Here is a 15,128-nt window from a genome sequence, read left to right on the forward strand (position 1 = left end):
GCAATTTACTTTCCAAAAGTTGAGGTGCCTCTGTTTAGAGGAACAATTTACTTTCCAAAAGTTGTGGTGCCTCTATTTAGAGGAGCAATTTACTTTTCAAAAGTTGAGCCTCTGATTAGAAGAGCCATTTCTTTTCAAAAGTCGTTGAGCCTCTGATTAGAGGAGATTTGTTTATGTTTCTCAAAGTCGTTAAGCCTCTGCTTAGAGGAGCTTTGATCAAAATTTTAACAAAAAAAAAAATAAAACAAAACAAAAAAAGAAAAAAAAACAAAACAAAGTGTCAAGTTGAGCTTGAATGGGTATCTACGTCTTTGCACAATTCCTGCTTCGCAGAAAATGTGCAAAGAAGGGTAGCTGTAGACACCTTATTTAGTCTGAACCCAAACCCATTAGGCCTGGTCCAATAGGATTTTGGTCAAACCCATTGGACCCAATTTAGGATCCAATTAGTTGGGCCCAATGTGTTTTTATTTTTATTTTCATTATTTATTTTTATTTTTATTTTTTATCTATTAATATTTTTATTATTTATCTACTTTTATTATTTATTATTATTTATCTATTTCTTTTATTTATCTAATTATTTTTTTGTGTTATCTATTAATATATTTATCTTTTTTTTTTGATTAATTTTCAGTTAAGATTAGGATAAAAAAATTGAAATGAATTTGGCTATGATTTGGGAATTGACAGAGTTGGGATTGGATTCAAAGATTAAATCCAAATTTCAGAAAGAGTTGGGATTGATCAGAAACTCTTTTGATCAATCTTTATAAATAGGTGCTGGAAGAACAAAAGGAAACACACAAAAAAAAGGTAGACACAGAGAAGAAAGGGAAGCTAAAAAAGGGGTTTTATGGGTTAGAATAGCTCTAAGAATCGGTGAAAAATTTTTGAAGAATTTTTTACGATTTTCTTTTGGAAATTTTTGGAAAATTTTTTGATTTCGGTTGAATTTTTCGACGAATGTTGAAATTTTCGATAACTTTTCTAGTCAAGTTTGAACTTTCTGGCCAACTGCCCAGTTTTCGACAAGGATTTCCAGAAATCAACCCGCGTCTCTGAGTTGAGCCTTCAAGCCGAGCCGTTCCCAAGTTTTTTTTTCATTTATTTATTTATTTATTATTATTAGATTAGAATTGTTTAATATTTTTATTTTTATTTATTTTTTATTTTCATTTTTATTATATTATATTTTATTATTTTATTTTCTTTAGATAAACTTTCTAAAAAAATATATTTTTGGAGAAAGTTGAAAGTATTAATTTTCCTTAAAAATAAATTTTCAAAAAAGGTTTTTTTTGAGGAAAAGTTGAAAGTATTAATTTTCCTCGAAATTAAAGTTTCCAAAAAATATTTTTGGGGAAAAGTTGAAAATATCAATTTTCCTCGAAATTAAAGTTTCAAAAAAAAAATTTTGGGGAAAGTTGAAAGTATTAATTTTCCTTAAAAATAAATTTTCAAAAAAGGTTTTTTTTTGAGAAAAAGTTGAAAGTATCAATTTTCCTCGAAATTAAAGTTTCCAAAAAATATTTTTGGGGAAAAGTTGAAAGTATCAATTTCCCTCGAAATTAAAGTTTCTAAAAAATATTTTGTGAAAAAGTTGAAAGTATCAATTTTTCCTATACAAAAGCAATCATTTTTTTCTTCTTTTTTATTTTCTTGAATTTTTTTTAATGTTAAATAATCTAATGACGAAGCATCTGCAAGTGAAACAATAGTTTTTTTGCATATTCTTGAGGTGAGGGAATTTTTTCAATTTTTGGCTAAAAGTATTAGAGTCAATTGAGAATAATTTTTAATAATTAATTACTTGGTAAATTTTTAAGGCTTATTGGATAACACAAAATTAGGCTAGTAACATCTTTTGATGGGTGTTGTGAGGGTGCTATAACCTTCATCACACGTAACCGAACTCCCGAACCCTGTTCTGGTTAGTAGACTTGAACCTATTCTTTTAGGGGCCCTTAAACTTAAGTGTTTCCTAAAAGGATAGATTCTTTAGGAAGCCAATCGCACCTAGATAAAAAAATATTGGTGGCGACTCTTTCAAGTCAATGTCTAGCGATAGATCCTCGGATCTAGACGTTATAACAACAACAACAACAACAACAATAATAATAATAATAATAATAATAATAATAATAATAATATAAACAAAACTATTTAAGTAAAAAATAGAATCAGACAAAATTTGTGCTTATAGGCATAATCTATAAGACCTATAAAATTTTAAATATCAAGTTTGATAACATTTGGTTAGAAAAACTTTTGTTAAAGTTTTATAACCTCTAGTTAGAAGAGTCTTCTTTAAAATCTTATAACTTTTAATTAGAGAAACCTTCTTTTCAAAGTTTCATGGCCTTTGGTTAGAGGAGTTTTCAAAAAAATAATTAGTTAACTTATTTTTTGTCAATAGTAAAAAAAATGTGGTGTGCTTTTGTGTTTTCTTTCTTTCACAAAAAAGATAAAAAAAAAATGTTTGTGCTTCTAACAAGAAATGAATGGAAAATCAATTATTACTTGAATGAGATATTTCAAAACACCTTTATTATTATTATTTTTAAAAATCTTCTTACTAGATAATGTATCAAAATGTACGTGGAATCTTAATAAGCTCTACATATGGTATTTTTCGTACACGTGTAGGTACATGCATCCTTGCAAAATTGTTTAATTCAATTTACATTGTTTTTTTCAATGACATCTCAATGATCGGTATCTGGAAAACATATAAATTTACTTTGTAATAAACCAAGTAATATTACTGCATATCTACTTTAGCAACAATATATATAGTATATAATATATAATAATAGAGAGGGATCAATTTACACAACAAAATTTATTTTTTTAACTTTTAACTTTAATAGATTTAAAAGATGAGAATTTTTTTTTCATTTATCTCTCTTATGTTTTGAATTTAATGAAATTAATGGTTAAAAAGAATATAAATTTTTTTTTAATTTTATACTAATATAGGTTGATCTTTCTTTTTATATAATTAGTATGTTTTGTTGGATTTTTTTTTTTTTTACAAAAAAGATCATAGCCTAGAATAGAAGAAGAGATTACAAGTATTAATATTTAAATTTAATGCACTTTTTTTTTCATTGAAAATAGCTTTCTGAAAAATAGATTTATTTTTTGGAAAATCTAAATTTTTTTGTTGTTTGGATAATATTTTTGAAAAAAATTTCCTGTCGTTTGGTTTTTTTTTTTTAAATCAGTATTTCGATCAAAATAATGTTTTTTACTTAATTATTTAAATTATATTTTTACATTTATCCATAATAATAATAATAATTACAAATATAAAATAGCAATTTAAAATAAAAAATACAACATAAAATAGTTTATATATTATTTTGGCACAAAAAATAGTCTTACAAAAGTTAAGAACTATATGCATAATAATATAGATTGTAGGATTTTATCTAAAAAAATAGTTTTATGAGTACAAAATAGTTAATATCGTTCTTAGACATAATAAACTTACAATAACCATTATTAGCCTACACAAAAAGTGGTTCCATTCAAATATTTTAATATTACAATAACCATAACTATTAAAATATTCAAAAATATTTATTATTAAAATATTAAAATTATTTGTTATTAAAATTATTATGTAGTTATAATAATGTTTAATATTATTTACATTAGTATTTAAAATAGAGTTACTTTTCTTGAAATATTATTTCTATTAATATCATAATATTTTTAATATCATTATTCATTATGTAGTTTCGCATGCTTGAATTTGAAGACTCTCAAGTCTTAAACAATTCCCAATTTTCATAGAAGATAAGAATTCAAAGGTTAATTTAATTATTTTTAAAAAATAATATTCAATAAATATGACATACAAATTGATTTATCAAATACATCCTTAATTTTTAATTGACATGAAATGTAAACGGTATTTATTTCTTAATTATTCTACTCACTTTTTAATTTTCATAATTAATTGACTCAAGGAGGAAAAATGTTAGCCAATATTAAACTGATAACTAAAGAAAAAAAATTTGTGATAGATAGATTTTCCTCTATTTTGATATGGGTAATTTCAATAGCCAGAAAAGTGACAAAAGAAAAAAACTTCTTTCAATTTGCTTGATTAATTTGTTGAAACAAATTTTCGTTTTCTAATTAAAAAATGGGTCACTTTTTTAGGGTTCTCCTTGCCTGTGGTAGCAACGCATTCCTACAGCCCTCAATCTTTATCTTTTTAAAAGAAAAAACTTTTATCATTATGTTTGTTTGTAACTTAATTTTTGACCCTTTTGACGAATGATTTTAGTCTTTTGAGGGTAGGCGCGGAATTTGAGTATTACTTTGGTTCTTTTGATTGTAATTATTTTTAACATTTGATTTATTTGCCCATTCTAAACACATTGCATAGGGTCAAGTTTGGTTATGCTAGATGGTCTTTATGGGTAACTCATACGTTAATTTTTGATAAGTTTTTGATCTATCAACTGCACAGCTGGCTAATTTACTTGATTATGTTAGGGTAAGAGTTAATGTTTTACCATAGATTACATTGTGTGAATCACTAATCTTTATAACCCTTTTGTCAAACTAGCTTTGATATTATTTTAAACACATTGCATAGAGTTAAGATCGGTTATATCGGGTGGCCTCTATGAGTACCTTAGACGTTATTTGTTAAGCATCAAATTGAGTTATTGTTAAAAAATGGTTAAAGTACAATAAAATAAGATATAATTACATTTGAGTTATAATAAAATATTTAATATAATAATTAAAATTTTAAAAAATTTAATATAATATTTAAATTATAAATTAATTAATTAATATAATACTTGTTTATAATGTAATTAATTTAAAATAATAATACGTAACGTATAAATAATTTTTTAAATATCGTATTAATTAATAAAATCGTAATTCAAATATCATATTAAAAATTATTAAAATTCATACATCGCATTATATATTTCACTTTGAATATTATTTTAATCAAACTAATATAACAGTAATTAACCACCGTTATAAAATAAAAAAGTGATATAAACATAATATGCAAATTGATCCAAAAATAGTCAACAAGATATTTATCAATTTTCAAAACATGACTATTATGAAATTAAGCTTTCCTTTTCTCATGCATATGAAACTCATGAACTAATTTAATTATAAAAAATAATGGATGAAAATTTTATTTTGTTAATTAACAAATTAAATTAATAATTATCAACTTAACTTTAATCAAACATAAAAAATGTACAAACTTTTAATGTAAAATTAATTATTCCTTAACTAATACTAATAGATGAAAAAACACTTACAAAAATAAATTTACCATTTTATAATTTGCCATATCCTCTCAATTTCAATCTAAACCATTCAAAAATTTTCTCAAATTCATATCCCTCCAAACCTTTCCCTCTCACTTTTTTTTTTTTTTGAATTGGAGGAACATATCATTTGATGTTCATGCACTTTAACATTTTCTTTTTTGAAAAAGTAACCATAACGGAATCGAATAGGCAACCTTTTGATTTTTGAACTAGGGTAAGACACGCTACCATTACGCCAGAGGTTCATCCTTCATTAACCCAAAATTTGAAAAAATAAATATTTTCTCATATAAGCTCCTCTGTTTCCTCTCTGATCACTCCCTCCCAGTCTCCCATGCCTCAATACCCTTTTCTTCCCCATTAAACTTCCAAGAAGCCCTTTCAATTTCTCATTCCTCGTAGACCAACCCACAACTCAGCCTAGTGAACCCCCCCACGCAACACCCACGCCCTCTGCTTAATTAATTTTTTACTGCAGGTCTCGTCTCATCTCTCTCAAGATATACGAAAGCAAGAACCCACACCACTGCTCGCAATTGATAGGGTCAGGGAAGCTATAAAAGAGCACTGACTCCACAGCCCACACCAACTACAACTTAAAATTTCCAAAATATGAAACAAGGTAGTTTTAAGTACATATGTTGTGAATTTCTTAAATTAATTCCTTCTTTTACCTGTAAATTGAAGCATGAAGTTGTTCATGTTAGATTTTCTTTTGGTTTTGTATGGGTTTTTGTCTTTGCTTCGGTATGGATTGTCCTTTTAATTTGATAAAAAAAATACATATAACACAGGCAACTGAACTCAATAACTGCTACAGTGGTCTGTTGTTGTTGCTATTTGCGGCCCTGAAGCTCTGCTATATGCGTGAATCGCCTCTCGCACCTTATTTGCAGTGAATAACGGTTTTGGTGGGTGCCGTTAACGTGAAATAGCGGCGTCTATACCGTGACCCATCCTCTATCTGAATCTTGTTACTTTGAGATCTGTAGAAGAAAGCTACCGTAATCATAACTCCAATGGTTAGATTCGACAATGAGATATCTTCCTCATCCTTCTCATCATCTTCTTCTATTTCTGGAAGGAAATATGACGTTTTCTTGAGTTTTAGAGGTGAGGATACACGAAAGAACTTCACAGACCATCTATGTTCTGCTTTAAAAAGGGAGGGAATCGTCACTTTCAGAGATGATGAAAACCTTGAGGTAGGTGAAGCCATCGCACCAGAGCTCTTTAAAGCAATTCAAGAATCATGGTCCTCAATAATCGTTTTCTCGGAAACATATGCTTCTTCCAGATGGTGTCTGGAAGAGCTTTCCGAAATTATTAAACAAAAAAACGAGAGGGGACACAAAGTATTCCCAATTTTCTATGATGTGGATCCATCTGAGCTACGAGGACAGAAAGGGAAAGTTGAAGAAGCTTTTGCTAAGCATGGAGAAAAATTTAAAGAGGAAGCAGTAAGGTGGCGAACCGTTTTAACTGAAGTGGCTAACATGACGGGATGGCACTTAAATAACAGGTATCCATCTTATTCTTTCACTTAAAGAATGATCAGCATTCAGCATTAGACTCCTTTCTTCTCTTATGTGAAGCTGCAGTTATTTTCATCAAGCTATCTCTTAGTAACTAAATTGCTTCACTTTTTGTATTGTAGGCATGAATCAGAACTTGTTAGAGATATCGTTAAAAAGATATCAACAAAATTACGTCAAACATTTTCAAGTGCTCCTAAATCTGACATGACTGGAATTGAATCACGTTTGAAAACACTGCTTTGCAAAATAAACGCAAGGGATGATGAAGATGATTGTGTTCGCATTATAGGGATTTGTGGTCTGGGAGGAATCGGTAAAACAACACTTGCAAGATTTGTTTATACCCAAATTTCAAGTCATTTTGAAGGTAGAAGCTTTCTAGCAGGTGTTCGGGAAGTGGCTGAGAAAGATGGACTTGTTTGTTTACAAAAACAGCTTCTTTGTCAGATTTTGTTGGAGGGAGGTTTTAATTTTTTTGATGTTGATGAAGGAAATGACATGATAAGTTGTAGGTTATCTCATAAGAAGGTTCTTATTGTTCTTGATGATGTGGATAACATCCAACACTTAAAATGTTTGGTCGGAAAGCGTGCTTGGTTTGGTTTAGGAAGCAGAATAATTATAACAACAAGAGATGAGCATTTGCTGCAAACCTATGGAGTGGATGATGTGTATAAGCCAATGACATTGAATGCCAATGAAGCACTTCGACTTTTCAGTTTGAAAGCTTTCAAAAGTGATACACCTGAAAAGGATTTGGTCGAGCTTTCAAAACGTGTTATAGAATATGCAGATGGCCTTCCATTAGCTCTTGAAGTCTTTGGTTCTTTTCTTGCTGGGAGAGATGCTTCTCAATGGACAGGTGTAATAGAAAGACTTGAAAATCATTATAAGAAAGAAATTCTTGACAGACTTCAAATAAGCTTTGATGGAATAGAAGAAACGGAGATGAACATATTTTTAAATATTGCTTGCTTCTTCAAAGGGGAGGACAAAGATTTGGTAACAAAAATTCTGGTCGGTTGTAACTTTTTCCGGAATATTGGAGACAAATTGTCGATGCATCAATTGCTACAAGAGATGGGAAGAAAAATTGTTCACCAAAAATCTCCCGTTGGATACGCAAAACATCATCGATTAAACGCTGTAAGTCACTGCATAAATATATGTACAATATATCTGTTATATACAGTTATTTTCTTTATAATTTCTAGTCTCTTTTCAAGTTGGTAAACTCTCCACTGAGATAAATTAACTAGGTAAGTTACTCTTATGACATTAATTGTAAATTCAATGAATTAATTAGGATACGAGCCAAATAAATTTAAGTGGGATAACACACAAATTAACCATTGAATTATTTTAAGATGCACATTTAAGTCATTATACTATTGTTTTGTGCAATCAACCACTTATTTTTCTCTTTTTTTTTTTTTAATTTTTCTGAAAACCCATATATTATTATTTGTTATTTTTTTACATGTTCATTACTTTTTAATTTTCTTTTATTTTTTATTATTAGATTGATAAATTTTATTGGATGGTGGATATTATATATATTTGCATTTGATAATAAGTTAATAATAACTATAAACAAATGATTTTTATGATTGTAATTAAATTTTATTTTCATTATAAAATTATTTTTTATTTTTTAACTTAATATGGTTACAATTTTGGAAATATAATGAACAAAAAATTCTAAGCCAAGTAAATAATTTTCTAATCAATAAAAGTGATTCAAAGGGAATTGGACTTGTTATCTATAGATGAGGTAAATCTTTTTACAATTAATTTATAATTATACTTAAAATTATAATAAAAAAACAATTTAAAAATATAATGAATAAAAATATCATTTTCGTCAATAAAAACATTTATTCACATAAATGACTTTATAGATACTATAGTATTTCTCATCATGGCTATTACATATGAATATTTATTTTTTATTTATTTTAAGTAATAACAATTATATGCAAATAAAAATGTTTAAAGTACAAATTTTGAAGTATAAATAACTAAAATTTTGTAGTATTGATTTAAATTTATTTAATACTATTTGAATTCAGAAAAATGTTTTTCCATAAAAGTCTTTTGATGATATTATAATTTTAATAACAATATTTTTAATAAAATGCATTTGATGCGATTAGAATTCTTATTTACCATTTGAATAAATTTTATAAATATTTATAATAAAATATTTAAAATGATAATTTAAAAATATAATGAACAAATCTGTTCATTTTCGTCAATAAAAATTTATCAACATCCATGCTTTTATATAGATATATATAATAGGTATAGATTATAAATATAAGCGGATTAGATAGAACAATTACAAAATTTTCTAAAATATGGAATATTATGCAATGGTTTTTCCTTAAACAAAGCAAATAATTGTTGGTGGGATGATTGCGCTGAATAAAAGTAAGAGAACTTAAGTTCACGTTTAGTGTAAATTAAGCTTTATGCTTTATTTAGAATTAGTGTGACCACTTAATTCTAACACAAGAAAGTCTTTAGTATTACATTTTCATTCATCTAATTACAATTTACATGATCCACTTATGTTTTCTTACATTTTGCGTTTGATTTTAAGGCTATACAAGTGATTGAAGGCATGATTATCGATAATAAAAGGTAAAAAAACATATGTATAAACACATATATATTCATTTATGCATGTATGTGTGTATATATTATTGTTGTTGTTGTTATTGTTATTATTATTATTATTATTGAATTTTAAAATTAGACTATGAAATGCATAGATGCAAGTAACAAAAAATAATACAATGATCAAGGAAGTAAATGAAAAAGTTATTGTTGATAGAAATGAATGGTGTAAGAAGCTTAACAATTACAACTTAACATGATTTCTTTTTTTATTTTCATATAGCTGACTTGAGTATAGGATATAAAGCTTGGTTTGTTGTTGTATTATTATTATTATTGAATTGTGGTTAATTATTAGATGGATCTTTTGGTTATTTTGCCCTAGGTTACACCCTTTTGCTCCTTTCATTTTTTTTTTAGCTTTTTATCCTTACAAAGTCAAAAGAAAAAAAAAGCGTTACTCTCTCCTTCCCATATATCCTTTATCCTCCCATTTCTATGATTTGAATGAGGCTATAATCAAAATTAAAGTGATAAGAGTTGTATATAATCACTTAATAATGATTAATCGAAGTTAAAGTTTAATTAATAAGAAAATAAGGTCACTTGTGGTAGGAAAAGCATATATATATATATATATATAACTTAAATATTTTGTAATAAATATCAAGTTTGTTTTACATAAATTCTAAACCTAAGCCATTTAGTTTTATTACACAAAATACAATATACTTTTGGTTGACTAACATTTATATAGATTTTTTACTTTTAATTTTTTTTTTGTATTTATAATCATTTAAATTGTTATTTGTAAAAATTTTTATAAACCCTTCATTGTTTAACATTTATATTATTAACTTTTGATTTTCTTATGCTTTATGATTATTTATCTTTTTTGGGTGGTGGAAAGGTTATATAAGTGCATTTAATGTTTTTATTTTTTTTCTTATTTTTTGTTTGCCATATTACTAATCATGAGATATGTTTTTTTAGTATTTTTATTTTTATATTTTTCTTACTTTTACCATTGTTTATGATTTTTTTATTTTAAATTTGTCTATTAGTCAATTGGAGTATGTTACGATTGATAAATTGTCTATTGAAAGAGATAATTGGAGAATCAAGGTTCGCGTTTGTCGATTGTGGGATATTTTTTCTGAAACTAAACAACTTGTAAGCACAGAAATGATATTGGTTGATGAAAAGGTACGTAATATGTTTATTTTTTAATTATTTTGTTCAAATTTTGTTGTTATTTTGCTTTTTATTCATTTTATTTTTTTTTTGTACTTTCATAGGAATTTTGTATTCATGCTGTTCTTGGGAGTTGTAATGCATATCAATTGAAGGATATGATTCATGAAGGAGGTTTATATTATATTAAAAATTTTTCTATTGTAAAAGGTAAAAATAATTATCGAGTAATTTCTACGAATGATTATATGATTTATTTTCAAGCTAATACCATCATCAAAGAGATATTTGATGAAAGAGTAAATATCCCACGACATATTTTTGAGTTTGTGGCTTATGATCAATTTGACGGACGTTCAACAAAGTGCTTAGCAGGTTATTATGTTGATTTTTCATTTTGATAATTTAGTATGGATTTTGTGTTTTTGTGCTTTTATTTAAACTAAAAATATTTTTTATGCTATATTTTTTTAATTAGATATTATTGGTGTTGTTGTTGGCTCTCGACGTCCAGTTGTTGTCGGTGACAAATCCTTAAATTGTATGAAGTTATACCTTCAAGATTTAAGGTATTATTTTTTTATTTTCTAGATTGACACTGTTATACAAAGGATGATTTGGTAAAGAAATGAACTTTTTATAAATATTGGAATTAAGTATCATTCAAGCATTTTTTTTTCTTTTTCTCTTAAGTGATAGGTTAATAATTGTTAGTTTGTGGGACAAGTTTGTTTCTGAATTTGAAGAGAAGTGCTTAACTTTGAGAAACGAACCTCGAGTTGTTATACTTACTTCTTTAAAAGCGAAGAGTTTTCAAGGTTAGTGAATGTGTAAAACATTAGAAAACTAATCTCAAGTTGTTATAATTATTTCTTTGATCATTAGTCATTCTCGAGGTTAATCAATGTGTAATCAATTTGCATCTTATTGTGTAGTGTGTTTATTTTTTTTTCTATTGTAGGTGAGATCTCACTTTCTACCTCAAAATCAACTAAAATTTACATAGACGAGACAATTTCAGAAATAATTCAATTCAAGTCAAGTTTAGTGTGAGTTTTTTATTTGATTTTGATTTATTATTTGTTTTCTCAAAGTAGTTGTAGTGTTTAATCATTTACTTTTTAAAATGATTTTTTAGCATGATTGCAATAATTAAGGATTTTTATAACAGGCATAGGTTGTCGAGTGGATCTAATTCTTCCAAGTTTAAAAAAACAATTGCCGAGATGAAACAGCTTTATCAATCAGCTATCAACAAGGTTGTTTTTGTTCTATATGTAATTTTTTATTATTTAGGTTTAATTTCTGGTGTGAATATAGGTCTTTTTATTTTCAATTATCGTTATTGTTTTATGTTTCTTTTTAGGGTGAGTCCTATTTGGTTACAGCTACTGTTGTTGACATACGAACTGGTTATGGATGGTGGTATGCATCTTGTGGTGGTATATGTAGGAAGAGGGTTGTTCCTACGGAAAGCTCTATGTTATGTCCTAATTGCAACAAACTTGTTCAATGTCCTCAACCAAGGTAATATTTTATATATTTATATGTGTACTCTTTGTAAGTACATTAAGAAAAAAATAATTTTTGCTATTGTCTTTATTGATTGTTCTTGACATGATTTCTAGATTTCGTGTTTACGTTGATGTGGAAGATTTGAATGGGTCTGCAACCTTTCTCTTGTTTGATGATGTTGTTTCTAACTTTTTGAAAGTCACCGCCGGTGAATTGGTTTCTTCTCAATCAAATGTAAAACATGTTTCATTTTTTTGTCTATTAAATTTCATGTACTTTTTTATTACTTCATTTACTCAATCATTGTTGATGTTCATTTTTTGAAGGAAAACACTGATGATTATGTCTTACCCCCTGTGTTAAGCAACCTCATTGGATCAAGCTTTGATTTTGAATTAAGAGCTGGTTGTCAAAAAAATTATGGTGATCTTAAGCATTTTGTTGTTAGTGGAATGAGTGGGATTACAATTGCATCTACTAACTTGAAAAAGATTGTAAGTGTGTATATATATATATATATATATTTATTTATTTATTTATTTATTTACAACTTTTTAGATGACAGTTGTGTAGGTGTTTGACCGTGGAAACATTTTCTTTATAGGAAGCAAGTGTTTCTAATTCATTGATTGATGGTTCAACTATTAAGCATGCTGGCAAAGGGGAAGGTTTTGAGATAAAGTATACTTCTAAGGAAATGGCTGATCCTCAGTTACTTGATGTAGACGTGGTTGAGCAAAGGGTCGCGAAGAAGAGGTTAATGTACTTCTCTTTGGTTCATATAATTTATTTTCTTTAATCTTTTGCGTTTGCTTACTCGCTTTTTGCTTTTCAGAAAAAAAGGGGTTGTTGATATGGCTACTTCGGATGATTCTCTTACTTCCAACGGTGTTGACATGAATGATAGATAAATTGTTGATTACTTCTTTACAGGTTATAGCGTTCTATTCTATACTATTTTGGTATTGTTTGATTTGGTTACTTTGGATGATTCTTTTGCTTCCAATGATGCTTATTTAACTATGGATAAATTGTTGGCTATTTTTTAAAGGGTTAGTGTCATGAATTATTTTTAAATTACAATAAAATATTTACTGTGATACTTGGATTTTAAAAGTTTATAATGTAGTACATAAATTATGAATTTTTTAATTAATATAATATTTTTAACATGATTAGCTTTAAAATAATGACATGTAATGAGTAAATAATATTTGAAATATCATATTAATTAATAAATTTATAATTCAAGTACCATATGAAAAATTTTTAAAATTCAAGTATTACATTTAACATTTTATTATAGTTTTGAAATCATTCATGATATTAATTCTTTTTTTAACTTTTAAAAATTCTTAACTATTTTGGGATGGTTTTGCTATATTGGGTTGTTATTTTTCTAATTTAACTTGAATTAGATCTTTCAATTTTCTATATTTTTTGTATGAAATATTTTTAATTTTATATGTTTAATTTGAGCTAATTTCTTATGTTTAAACCTATGGACGACGCTTTTACAGATTTTGTTTGTCTTTATATACATAGATTTTAGTATGCCTTTGTCACCAATCGCGAAGGAGCCAGGACTGATCGAGTAGTAGAGAGTGACTCCTTGTAGGCTATAAATGAGATAAAAAAATTCAGCTACTTCATATTAGGCAAGAGGAAATTGGATTCAGCTCCAGTGCTTTACAAGCTGCTCTCGCTTCCATCTCAAATGTATCACATTCATATTGTCAACATGAAGGCTCCAGCTCCAATGATTGCTCTCTCATGGTTCCTAATCACTATGCCTCCACCTTCTACACTATTATTGCGGTCCACAGCCCCATCAAAATTGATTTTGTAGGCATCATTCGTAGGAGGTGTCCACTTTTGGGCGTTTTGAGTGGCTTGTTCTTTCCTTATATGAGCTTGAATGTATTCTGCCTGATACTTCTTAATGAAACTTGCAGCATTTTGAACCTTTCTCCTATCCTCTCCATGAAGCTTACCATTCCTTCCATTCCATAGAATATATAGCTACCATTAATATTTGCAAATGCTGTTTATCCAAATTCTTGTTATTCAGCATCAGCCTTTATGTCATTGGTATGACTTCATAATTTCGTTACTGACATGGCTCCATTGAAAACCGATTTGTTGCCATATTCCCCTAACATGAATACAGTTTCGGATTGAATGGTCTTTCGTTTCTTCCCTGTCCTCGCAACTGAAACTAATTTTATGCACTGTGATAGAGTCTCCAAATTAGAACTTTGATTTTGTTAGGAACATTCATCCCCCAGAATCTCTTCCACGTTGGTTTTGTATTTTCATCAACATTACGAGACTTTCCTTCAATACTACTCCGCATTTGGTAAGTGTTTTCAGTGTACACTACCAAAAAAAAAAAAAAAAACGTTTTTAATAGCCTCAATTCTAATGGTAATATTTTTATCGATGAAATTTATCGACGAAAAATTTTGTTTGTAGTAAGCAAATCGATAATACAAATTTTTCAATAAATTTAAAATTTCATCGGTAATTATTTTTTGTGAATTTTGTTGAAAATTCGTTGGTAAAATTTGTTGGTAATGTATCAATATTTTATCGGCAAAATTTATTAATAATTTGTTGGTAATTGATTGACAATCAATTAGTAAATGGTGTTTTTTGTCTATAAATCTATCAGTAAATTCATTAATAATTTATCGGTAATAGCTTAAATTTTGTTAGTAAAATTCGTTGATAAAATTATAATTTTTTTCGATAATTAGATTAATCCGATCCATAATTATTTAAGGAACTTATAAATTAAAATTAAAATGTGTAATTATTTAAAAAGTTTATTATTTGTCTATTATTATTAATTAAAATATCAAATCCACATTATAAATTCTAACACAATCCAAATTATAAAGTAAACATCTATAACATCCCTAACATCCAT

At 27.2% G+C, this 15,128-nt stretch overlaps 1 protein-coding gene across 8 annotated transcripts; it reads left to right on the top strand.

The window, feature by feature from the left end:
* Nucleotides 1–5,582: 5,582 nt before the first annotated feature.
* LOC111278821 (disease resistance protein RPV1-like) lies at nt 5,583–14,166 on the top strand. 8 transcript variants are annotated; one of them, XM_089764572.1, is made up of 16 exons: nt 5,583–5,949; nt 6,122–6,849; nt 6,985–8,011; nt 9,471–9,511; nt 10,552–10,693; nt 10,786–11,056; nt 11,160–11,250; nt 11,375–11,499; nt 11,643–11,730; nt 11,853–11,940; nt 12,048–12,208; nt 12,310–12,430; nt 12,523–12,690; nt 12,801–12,952; nt 13,032–13,129; nt 13,742–14,166. In XM_089764572.1, the coding sequence occupies exons 2-15, from the start codon at nt 6,347–6,349 to the stop codon at nt 13,105–13,107; spliced, it is 3,054 nt and encodes a 1,017-aa protein (XP_089620698.1). In that variant the 5' UTR covers nt 5,583–5,949; nt 6,122–6,346; the 3' UTR covers nt 13,108–13,129; nt 13,742–14,166. The 8 variants fall into 8 exon arrangements, with proteins under 8 accessions (XP_089620698.1, XP_089620700.1, XP_089620702.1 ...); XM_089764574.1 differs by having other exon boundaries at nt 11,381–11,499; XM_089764576.1 differs by having other exon boundaries at nt 10,786–10,891.
* The last annotated feature ends 962 nt before the right edge of the window (nt 14,167–15,128 follow it).

This window comes from Durio zibethinus, chromosome 8, assembly GCF_047325235.1.
Source record: "Durio zibethinus cultivar Kanyao isolate XHJ-2024 chromosome 8, ASM4732523v1, whole genome shotgun sequence".
NCBI classification, from domain to species: Eukaryota; Viridiplantae; Streptophyta; class Magnoliopsida; order Malvales; family Malvaceae; genus Durio; species Durio zibethinus.

What these genes read in the sequence shown, in the direction of transcription:
- LOC111278821 (XM_089764571.1), top strand. Translation starts at nt 6,347, where the DNA reads ATGGTTAGATTCGACAATGAGATATCTTCCTCATCCTTCTCATCATCT. An exon ending in ATCAATCAGCTATCAACAAG is followed by an intron (nt 11,941 to 12,047) that starts GTTGTTTTTGTT and finishes GTTTCTTTTTAG; the next exon opens with GGTGAGTCCTATTTGGTTAC. An exon ending in GTCGCGAAGAAGAGGTTAAT is followed by an intron (nt 12,959 to 13,031) that starts GTACTTCTCTTT and finishes TTTGCTTTTCAG; the next exon opens with AAAAAAAGGGGTTGTTGATA.